The 11787-nt window shown below is 41.9% G+C and overlaps 1 protein-coding gene across 1 annotated transcript; it reads left to right on the top strand.

Moving 5' to 3' along the window:
* Nucleotides 1-1549: 1549 nt before the first annotated feature.
* LOC114564255 (olfactory receptor 51E1-like) lies at nt 1550-2489 on the top strand. Its single transcript, XM_028591503.1, is given in 2 exon segments — nt 1550-1887; nt 1889-2489. Coding segments are annotated over 2 exon segments (939 nt in total).
* Nucleotides 2490-11787: the final 9298 nt, after the last annotated feature.

The raw sequence follows: 11787 nt of genomic DNA, 5'->3' as shown, positions 1-11787 counted from the left end.
CTCTTTCTTTAAAATTCTTATACTGCACTGTACATTTTATTCTTGTCTTTTAATGATCTTAAATTGTTGTTAATTGTTTTAATGCTTTGAAATTATTTTTAATTGTTTTCTAACTGTTTTTAATGTTTCATGTAAAGCACTTTGAATTGCTTTGTTGCTGAAATGTGCTACACAAATAAAGCTGCCTTGCCTTGCCTTGCTTTGCCTTGCCTTGCCTTACCAACAGTAACCTTGGAAACGGTGGTCCCAGCTCTTTTCAGGTCATTGACCAGCTCCTCCCGTGTAGTTCTGGGCTGATTTCTCACCTGTCTTAGGATCATTGAGACCCCACGAGGTGAGATCTTGCATGGAGCCCCAGTCCGAGGGAGATTGACAGTCATGTTTAGCTTCTTCCATTTTTTAATGATTGCTCCAACAGTGGACCTTTTCTCACCAAGCTGCTTGGCAATTTCCCCGTAGCCCTTTCCAGCCTTGTGGAGGTGTACAATTTTGTCTCTAGTGTCTTTGGACAGCTCTTTGGTCTTGGCCATGTTAGTAGTTGGATTCTTACTGATTGTATGGGGTGGACAGGTGTCTTTATGAAGCTAACGACCTCAAACAGGTGCATCTACACTCGTAGCAGCATATCTGACCTGTGTCTTTATACATTTAAGACAGTGTTATAGGGAAAGGAACCTTTGCCTATATAGGGGCAGTTCAGTGGAACAAATAAGATCAGCAAATCAAATTCATTTCCAGCCTGACTTCTTTTAAAAAAAGAGTATCGAGGCCTGGTTATTAGAGAGGGTCGTAGAATAGAACAAAAGGCAAGTTACTGTTTTTATTATTATTTTTAATGTTTAATTATTTGTGTTGTTATCACACACGCTGTAAGTGTCTTGTCTTGTCCTGGTGTTATGTGTTGAGGACCACAATGGAAATAAGTCCTGGACTTTATTGTGTTTTTATCCTCGATTGTATTTGATTGTCTTTTTTCTCATGTGTAAGGCATTCTTGATACAATAAAATAAAATACACCAAGTCAAGACAGCTTTATTTCTGGTCTGGGCGGTTCATAGTGTAGTAGCAGATCAGAAATGTATTTTGGTCCTAAACTCTTTAGTGATTTATAACCCAGCAGAAGTATTTTGAAATAAATTCTTTGAGAAATCAAGACCCACTTTCTTGGTCTTAGTGAGGACTCGAGCAGCAGCGTTTTGAATCAGCTGCAGCTGTCTGATAGATTTTTTAGAGAGACCTGTAAGGACAATGTTACAGTAGTCTACGATACTGAAAATAAAAGCTTGGACAAGTTTTTCCATATCCTGTTTGGACATAAGTCCCTTAGTAGGACTTGGTTTTAATGAGATCCATGGAGGATCAAAAAAGAACTGATAAAAGCAGTCCACTGAGCCAAAGAGTTCCCTTTCAGAATTCTGAAGGTCAACAGACACTACCTGCAGGTAAATATTAATAAAACAATCTAACATTTGTTTTTTAATTCATGTATGCATGTTACATTATCTGCCTGGTTTATACACTAATCTTGATTGATTTTAAATTATATTAAATGAATAGTGAATTAAATATAACATATATAACTCTTGGTGGGCATGTTGAAGTGGACAAATACAGGTATGTTTATTTTTTGATGATGTTCACAGTATATATTCTAATAATCTGCAGTAATTCTATTATTGTGTACCTTATCTGGCTTCACCAAAACCTTCATGAGCCTATGTACATTTTCATTGCTGCTTTGTTACTGAACTCTGTTCTATTCAGCACTAATATCTACCCAAAGCTTTTGATTGACTTTTTATCTGAAAAACAGGTAATATCTTATTCAGCCTGTCTCTTTCAGTGTTTCCTATATTACTCTTTAAATGGTTCAGAGTTCTTACTGTTGTTCTTACCATTATGACAGATATGTGTCAATATGTAAACCTCTTCAATATCACACTATCATGAAGAAAACAACTGTCCGTATCTTTCTGGGTTTTGCTTGGTTTGTGCCTGCTTGTCAGATTGCAGTTCCAGTATCATTTAGTGCAAATACTAAACTCTGTAACTTTACTTTGAAAGGAATCTTTTGCAACAACTCAATTTACAAACTTCACTGTGTGAGCTTGAGAGCAATCACTGTGTTTGGTGTGATTGTCTTTTTCAATGTTTCAATTGTGCCTGTGCTTTTCATACTTTTCACATACACAAAGATATTTCTAATGACGTACCAAAGCCATAGAGAAGTCAGAATGAAAGCTGCACAGACCTGTTTACCTCATCTGTTGGTTTTAATCAGCTTTTCAGGTTTGTTTATATATGATATCATTATAGATAAACTGGAATCGGAGTGTCCAGAAACTATACGTTTAATAATGACTTTACAAGTGATTTTGTATCATCCTCTCTTTAATCTAATCATATACGGACTAAAAATGAAAGACATTTATAATCACATCCGGAGGTTGTTCTGTCAAAGAGAACTGCACCAACATATCAACAAATGATCTGTTCTGTCTTCTGTAATAATGTTGAGATGAGGTTTCTTTGATTATTGGAAGGTGTTTAATCCAGAAGAACTAAAAAATGTTCATAGTTGCTATACAATAAATGGTCATCAGATTTACCATTTTAATGACATATAATTTTCTACAGTAATTAAAAAGTCAAACACTACTTTATTCTTTATGATCAGGTTTTATAAAAAAAAAAACATTAAAAGTTTGTTTTAAATACATATTGGCAATGGTAGAATCCTATTTCTAGGTATGCCCTTTATTTTAGCTTTACTTTGTCTTTTTGCATTGAGGAAGTGTGTTATTGCCTTGAAGATCACTTTTCAACCCCCCCTGGCCAACAGTAAACCATCGATCTGCCGGAATCAGTGATCATAATAACAAGTACTCTTTCAGACATGTCAATCGCTTTTATGAAAAGTCCCAGCAACAAACTACGTCAGACGTGTAACATTTCCTTAACACATATGAATTAAATGTCATGACATTAAAGTAGAGGCCTGCAGCATAATGTCGTTAATATAGCACTCAGACGTCACTGTTTAAGAGGTTTTCAACTCAGCTGTTATATTCATGTTTTCATCTTTCCTTTAACAATGACTATTTAACACTTATAAAAACATTTAATTCAGACACCAAATGTGTTACTTATATACAAATTAGTTTTGGCCCTAGAAGAAAAAGAATGAAATGATTCAAACATCAATGTCATGGTTTTGGGGTTTGAGTTCTGTTGGTTTTGAGGTTCTGTTCTTGTTTCCTGTTTATGTTGTGTATTTGTTGTGTTTTCTGTTGTAACCCGTGTTTCCTCCCTTGTCTCGCCTAGCTGTAGTCCCTGTCTTGTTTTGCCTTGTGCAGCTGTATGTGCCTAGAATTTTGGATACACTCTGGGGATTTTTGGGATGGGGAAAATCAAATCGTTAAATAGATGAAAATAGCTTATTACCATATAAGTGCTTACAGTGGGTAAACTTTGGTGACCATATCTACATGACAGCTGAGGTCCAGAGCTTTCTAGAACAGCTGGTCCTATGTGTGTAGCACCTTCTGTTGCTAAATGACAGGCCTTCAAACATGTGCTGGGTTCAAGGTTCAGAGGTCAATATTTCAAAACAGGAGTAGTGTATCCTCTTCAGACTGACATATGTTACTGAAGGTTGAGACCTTTCCAACGATGTGTTTGCTATAGTCATACGACAACATGTAAATTGTCACATATCATGGAGATCACTTTGCAGATGATACGTTATTGCCCCCAGAGGGATATCTACCTTGAGTTAGATATACCTTGAGTTCAAATGCTTCACACATAACACTTGACATATTGTTTTATCATACAGCTGACATATACTTAAGTGATATGTAGCCAGACTGAATCACATCACACAGCCACAATCTATTGCTCATCTTTCACAAACAGTGACAAGACCAACACACAACCCTATATGCATCATATCATGAAGCTATTGCAAAACCCCTGCAGCCTCAAGCAACATTATTTAAAGTTTTAATTGAGGTAGGTCCAAATTAGGGCTTTACTTTAGAAATATTTAGTTTACATTGGGGTCCCCTATTTCTTCTGCCAGAGGATAAGAGCTCATACCTGGCATGGAGAATAAAGACGGATCAGACCATATTCTCTGTGCTTGCCTGGAGAGACAGTCACCTGACAAGCAAGCTTTACCTGAGATGTTTTTAGATATTGCCATGCTTTCTGACATATTAAAATGCTCTGTAATTCAGCCTAGTATAACATAAACCCTCTGATTCACCGTGGGTGTCTGCTCTAAATGATAACACACACTTTGAACACGGGCCTTCCAGTCAAAGGTGTTGTCCATATGAACACCAACGTGTCTATAGGAGCAGAGCCGATTGATTGGTTCATCATTTATGACCTCTGATACCCTCTGACCCATCTCACGACCCTTTCCTCAGTTTGTGAAATGTTTGAATGAGATTGTTGGCATGGCAACACAGGTCTCTGTTTCAGCAGAACATGCAAAAGTACTTGTGTCTGTGTGCAGTATATAGGCTGAGGTAGAAGTGTGCCAAAAATGCCAAAACGCATGTTGTGTGTGCACACACCCATACAAAGCTATATACATCTTACTCTGTGAACAAAAACCTCGGCAACAATCTGCTCATCTTTTTAATTTCCTGAAAATGCTTCCTGCTTTTTTGTTTTTCACAACACTACAAGTCAAAACAAATTCAAATTAGTCAAACAAGCCATTAGGCTGTATTTCTAAACACTGAACCGTAGTTTTTTTTTTATAGGCCTAGTATTTTTTTCTGCGACAAGGCAAATCAAAGTGCTTAGTATAAAACACTATTTTTTCATTATTGGTATTGTTATTGTATATATTCTCACGTACAACGTGAAGCAATCTTTCACAGACGCGGAGCCGTAATTACTACCTCACTTCCGGAGTATTCTGCTGTTTTTTTTTAAACGTTATTACGGTGCATAACTTACTGTTGTTGATGGTGACAAAACCACTGATTAAATATGTACATTGAAGCAATACTGGCGTTACACACCTGCTGATCACTGTTTGATTCTCTGAAATGAATGCACACACTGCATTGTGGGATATCGGCTTTAGAATGTGCCCAGCTCGGCCCATATCGTAGTGTTCTGTATTTTTACTGTAATATTTTACCAGTAGGAAGACCAAAATAATATTTTTAAAATAAAGAAATGCATACCATGATAACATCTAATAGCAGCTACACACCGGGCCGATAATCGGCCGTTGGACAGTCCGGCAAGGTCAGTGACTGGATTCTGGTTGGTGTGTTCTGTGCCGTCGTTGGAGGAGCTGTAGGCCTTCATTTTGGCCGACCTGAACGTGTTCAGTTGGAGACAGGGCAGTCAGGAGTCACCCAGAAATGGCAAGCAGGATGACCGTGACTAAGCCTTTCAAAAAAATCTTTTAAACTGACCTTTGTTGATCTGAAATGAAGATAGATTCTGCACGGCCTATTTCTCTCTTAAAATATTTTCAGAAACACGTTCAGGTGAACTATTTTACTACGATATGAGATCGTATTCTGAATGAGTCGCCAGTAATGGCCGGTTGAAAAATCCAAAATCCGGAATCAGCAGCCAGACCCACGTGACGCGTTCGTCCAATCAGCTGCCGGTTATCATTTTTTGGGCGACAATACAGATTAGCCCCACCTGCTGTTATGGAGATGTATTACGTCTCGTCTCTTTGGTGTGTTCTGAGGCACTGTTTTGACCAACTCGGGGAGACTGATCAGCCCAACTGCCTTTTCTGCCAACGATCGGCCGTCTGGTTGGTGTGTAACTGCCTTTATGTTGATAGATGTAGTGTTATGGCTTTAAAAATATCAATAAACAACAAAGCAATCCAGCTTCCCTGGAAATAAGACCGAAAAAATCACATTAAAATAAATACATATAAACCATGATAAGATCTGGTGAATAAATGTTGATTAAAACAGCGGTTATAAGGCTAAAAATACCAATAATATCAAAGCTATATCCAGCTTCTCTGCTGCAGCCGGACTGGCAGAAAGAATCTGTGATCACGAAAGATGCTTCCCATTGAAACACATGAGTTTAAAATGTGTGACCCCATCACGTAAATCTTCACAATATCGTGATGGTATCACGATCTTTGATGATGCCATCACGAACTGACATGAGACTGGGTTGGCTATAACACCCCACAGAGCAGAGAACATAGATCAATTGGCTCCTTCAGTATTTCAGGAAGAATATTAAACTGACTAGCTCACCCAGTAGGAGCGAGTCCTTCATTCGAGTTTGACCTGTGGCACTTTGCTGAATCCCAAATCTCTCTCCCACCTTTCCTGTCTATCCACTGTCACTACAAAAAAAGCCCCAAAAATAATTTTAAAAATAGAAAGAAAAAACTGACAAATGTGTTCAAAACATATGTAATAGGTTTGCAGGGCTTTGTTTACATCTGTTGCATGTTGGATTTAACTCAAATTCTAGAAAGCCTGTAAATTTAGGTCTTTAATCTTGCAAATTCTGGTTGTTTTCTCTTTACTTTACCCCCTCTCCAGCTTTTTAGTAATTTCTTTTTAATTTACAATGGTATTAATAAACCTTTATAAAGTTATAGAAGAGGATAAAGTATGGTAACAAAGTCCTCAGAAAGTGAATCTTCAAAGTAAAGTTGGGATTGTTTTTTTAGTGTGTGTGTGTGTGTGTGTGTGTGTGTGTGTGTGTGTGTGTGTGTGTGTGTGTCCAAAATCCAAACTATCCCTTTAATCCCAGCTGTGAAAAAAAGGCTCATGTGAAATGCTTTTGATGCATCGTTATGGAGCACAACTACAAACATTGAATGCTAACGACGTGTGAGTGCTTGTTAGCATCAAAATGCAGTAAAAACCCAGATTGAGACATATTCTGAATGTGCTGTACACATGTCCAAAGAATGCCTCTAAAACCTGAATAATACCGGAATATCCCACACAACGACCCACATCTGAGTTTCGTATATAGTGCATTCACTCGGGATAAGTGAAGCCTGCTTTTACTCAAATTTACTGACTTATCTGTACCACGAGAGTCAGCCAGGGCGAGGTTCTGTTTGTTACAGCTAACTGAAGGGGAAGTTAATTAATTAATAATGAAATTTATGATTAATTGATTGAATAAAATACATAACATTGGTGAAGCTGATGATCTTTACTGTGTTCAAAAAAAATCCTTAAAATGCTTGTCAGACCTGATAAATCATTTCAACACATGTTGAAAATGTGTTTTTACAACAGATCATTTTACTGACAACAACCTCTTCAGGTGTTTAAATATCTCTTTCATTTTTAGTCCGTATATGATCGGATTAAAGAGAGGATGATACAAAACCAGTTGTAAAGTAATTATAAACTGTGCAATTTTTGGAAATTCTGATTCCAGTCTATAAGTATCACATTATCATATGTACACAACAACGAAAAACTGATTAAAACCAACAGGTGGGGTAAGTTTATCAGTGTTTCTTGCTGCCTACCAGGCAGCGCTACCTTGAAGGCACCATTGGGAGGCACTGGTTATGGTTAGGGTTAGAGTTTTAGGGTTGGGGATGGGATGCAGACCCTGGTTAGGGTGGGGGGAGAGATGGTTAAGATTAGGGTGAGGGTTGGGAGGAAGGTCAGGAATGGGATGTGGAACTTGATTAAAATTAGTGGTTGAGGCTGATGGGGGAGTTGAAGGTGGGATACCCTCTGCATTGAGGACCTGGACTGATGTTGAAAAGTGGGTGGAGAGAGTGGGGGGGAGAGCGGCCAAGGTGCTGTTTTTAATGGAGCGGAGAAAGCGTTTGCTGTATCTTCTGGTTCTAAGGATAGTAAATAAGGTGGTAATAGCTGACTGGAAATCTGATTGGTGGGAGGAGAGGCGGTGAAAGCAGATGATTTGTGATTTTATGATGCCCTTGAAGGTGTGCTTAATGTGATAACTAGTTTTATGGAGGATTGCATGTGTATCAGTCGGTTTAAAGTAAACTTTGGAAAAAAGGCCGTTGTGTGTTGGGGTGGTTGGCTGAAAGAAAATTGTGGTGTCTAGAAAATTTACCTGTAATGGGTCTATTATGTGTTTTACTTTTATGGAGGGATGATGATTGTTGAGAATATTGAGAAACTGTGGGAAGAGGGGGATGTCATGTGTCCAAATACCAAAAATGTCATCCAGAAAGCGAAGGTAAAGTAGGGGTTGGTGTGGGCATTTGGCCAGTACCTCCCTCTCCCACTCGCTCATGTAGATGTTGGCGTAAGATGGTGCTAAACGTTGACTCATGGCTGTCCCGTGAACCTGAAGATAATGTTTGTTATTGAAAAGAAAATCGTTGTTATTGAGGCAGAGTTCCAAAAGTTGTAGGATTTCTTTATCTGGTCTTTCCGGATTGGGGTACTTATTGAAAACTGTTTTGACTGTCTGTAGTCCTGTTGTGGTGTTAATGTTTGTGTAAAGACTGTCTATGTCGAACCTCACAGGGAATGGTCCAGGTGTGGGGTGTGGGTGTTCGGGTCCATAAAGATGGTCTCTTTGTTTGGCAGTGAGGATTTTTTTATTGTAAAGTGATTGGATGATGTCCCTGAGTTTAATTTGAGTTTGTGCTTGAATGCTTGATTGGATAGGTTGATAGTGTTTGGCGTTGGATAGTTGTCTGTTAGCTTCAATTAAATATTGATTTCTGTCCATGATGATAATTTTAGATCCTTTATCGGCTGGTGTGATAATAATGTTTGGGTTATGGCGAAGTTGTGAAAGGGCCCTGGGCTCCTCAACAGACAAGTTGTCCGTGGTCTCTGGTGGTGGTTGATATGAGCGGTGGGTTTGTTTATTGTTTTTTATGAATTTATTAATTACAGGGTCGAGTTGATGATAGAGTGGTTCCCAATTGGATGGCTAAATGGATGAGGCGGGCGTGATTGGGGATGGGAGTGAAAATGACTGATGAGTTTGATACGTCTGTGGTATTTATGAAGGTCCCTGTGAAGTTCCTCCCAGTCAAAACGGGGTGGCTGTGGAATGTAGGAGAGTCCCCTCTCTAGAAGTGAAAGCTGTAGGCATGATGGAGTGAATAGTTTGGATAGGTTTAGAACATTTGAAGGAGAAGTCCAATCCAGGTCCCTGTGCATGGTGAGGTCAGGTGGGGGGTCAGATGTTGTGTTGACTTGTGTGGGAGTGGTGTTGACCGGGTTGGTTTTGGAGAAGTCTATAAATTTAGCTGTTGGCACCAGTAGCTGAAAATGGTCTGGGCTGTGTCGGTGGTCCAATTGATGTTATCAGATTGTGTAATGAATGTATCATGCGGTATTTCTGCTAGGAAGGGGAGGTGTGTTGCTATGGTGTTATTGATAAGTTTGAGGTTGTTCTGTTGTGTGTTGGTGAGATGGGGTGAGTGGTTAATGATGGGGAAGTAGATGTCTGCATTAGGGAAGGTGTCTGTGGCCTGTTTGTAAAGGGTTCTTAGTTGTTTGCATGAAGTTTGTCTGGGGTCCTCGTCTTTGTTGTTGAGTCCGACGGAGAGGATTATGATTTGGGGTGAGGGTTAGGGATGGTCTTTTTGCAGATTTCAATGAAGTGATAAAATTGTCGGTCGGCACCAAAGTGCTTCTGGAAAACTGTTCGCCACCTCAGGAGGGGGAAGCGGGGAACCATCCAAGCTGTGTACAGTAAGGATGGGACACTGTTGACCTCAACTGAGGAGGTAATAGGACGGTGGAAGGAGCACTTTGAGGAACTCCTGAATCCGACTAATACGCCCTCTATGTTAGAGGCAGAGCTGGAGGATAACGGGGGATTGTCGTCGATTTCCCAGGCGGAAGTCACTGATGTAGTCAAACAACTACACAGTGGCAAAGCCCCGGGGATTGATGAGATCCGTCCAGAAATGCTCAAGGCTCTGGGTGTGGAGGGGCTGTCCTGGTTGACACGCCTCTTCAACATTGCGTGGAAGTCTGGGACGGTGCCAAAGGAGTGGCAGACTGGGGTGGTGGTTCCCCTTTTTAAAAAGGGGGGACCAGAGGGTGTGTGCCAATTATAGGGGTATCACACTTCTCAGCCTCCCTGGTAAAGTCTACTCCAAGGTGCTGGAAAGGAGGGTTCGGCCGATAGTCGAACCTCGGGTTGAGGAGGAACAATGCGGATTCCGTCCTGGTCGTGGAACAACGGACCAGCTCTTCACTCGCAAGGATCCTGGAGGGAGCCTGGGAGTATGCCCAACCGGTCTACATGTGTTTTGTGGATTTGGAGAAGGCGTATGACCGGGTCCCCGGGAGATACTGTGGGAGGTGCTGCGGGAGTATGGGGTGAGGGGTCTCTACTCAGGGCCATCCAATCTCTGTATGACCAAAGTGAGAGCTGTGTCCGGGTTCTCGGTAGTAAGTCGGACTCGTTTCAGGTGAGGGTTGGCCTCCGCCAGGGCTGCGCTTTGTCACCAATCCTGTTTGTAATATTTATGGACAGGATATCGAGGCGTAGTCGGGGTGGGGAGGGGTTGCAGTTTGGTGGGCTGGGGATCTCATCGCTGCTCTTTGCAGATGATGTGGTCCTGATGGCATCATCGGCCTGCGACCTTCAGCACTCACTGGATCGGTTCGCAACCGAGTGTGAAGCGGTTGGGATGAGGATCAGCACCTCTAAATCGGAGGCCATGGTTCTCAGCAGGAAACCGATGGAATGCCTTCTCCAGGTAGGGAACGAGTCCTTACCCCAAGTGAAGGAGTTCAAGTACCTTGGGGTTTTGTTCGCGAGTGAGGGGACAATGGAGCGGGAGATTGGTCGGAGAATCGGGCGCAGTGGGTGCGGTATTGCATTCAATCTATCGCACCGTTGTGGACGAAAAGAGAGCTGAGCCAGAAGGCAAAGCTCTCGATCTACCGGTCAGTTTTCGTTCCTACCCTCACCTATGGTCATGAAGGCTGGGTCATGACCGAAAGAACGAGATCCAGGGTACAAGCGGCGAAATGGGTTTCCTCAGGAGGGTGGCTGGCGTCTCCCTTAGAGATAGGGTGAGAAGCTCAGTCATCCGTGAGGAGCTCGGGTAGAGCCGCTGCTCCTTTTGCGTCGAAAGGAGCCAGTTGAGGTGGTTCGGGCATCTGGTAAGGATGCCCCCTGGGCGCCTCCCTAGGGAGGTGTTCCAGGCACGTCCAGCTGGGAGGAGGCCTCGGGGAAGACCCAGGACTAGGTGGAGGGATTATATCTCCAACCTGGCCTGGGAACATCTCAGGATCCCCAGTCGGAGCTGGTTAATGTTGCTCGGGAAAGGGAAGTTTGGGGTTCCCTGCTGGAGCTGCTCCCCCCGCGACCCGACACCGGATAAGCGGACGAAGATGGATGGATGGATGGATGGATAAAATTTGGTTCCTGGATAGCTGTCAAATTGAATGTTGGGATTGGAGTGGGGTGGGATACGGTTAATATTTGAGTCACCCAGAATTAAAACAGCTTTATTGCTTCTAAATGACCTTCCGGGTGGGGCGAGCTATATGGTATGTAGGTTTGTAAGTTTTTGTGTGTGGGAATGTGGATGGATAGAAAGCCGGAGTAGAGAGGGGGAAAGTTGAGGTAGGACCGGGGGTCTGGGCTGTAGGGTGGTTGGGGTCCAGGGTAGCAAGGCGAGGCGGGGCGGCCACCGGGGGTCATTGTGATGAGGGTTCAGATTGGACTTTCTCAATGATGGCAGTTTTAGCCTTCTGAGTGTTTGTCATCATGGGGGTTCCCACTCCATCACTGACCAACAGCTGGGTGTGCGGGGTGCGCACCGCCAAGCACAAG

Source organism: Perca flavescens, chromosome 11 (genome assembly GCF_004354835.1).
Source record: "Perca flavescens isolate YP-PL-M2 chromosome 11, PFLA_1.0, whole genome shotgun sequence".
In the NCBI taxonomy this organism is placed as follows: domain Eukaryota; kingdom Metazoa; phylum Chordata; class Actinopteri; order Perciformes; family Percidae; genus Perca; species Perca flavescens.
Note: the sequence above shows the minus strand (reverse complement) of the source record. Positions and strands in the feature narration are given on the sequence as shown.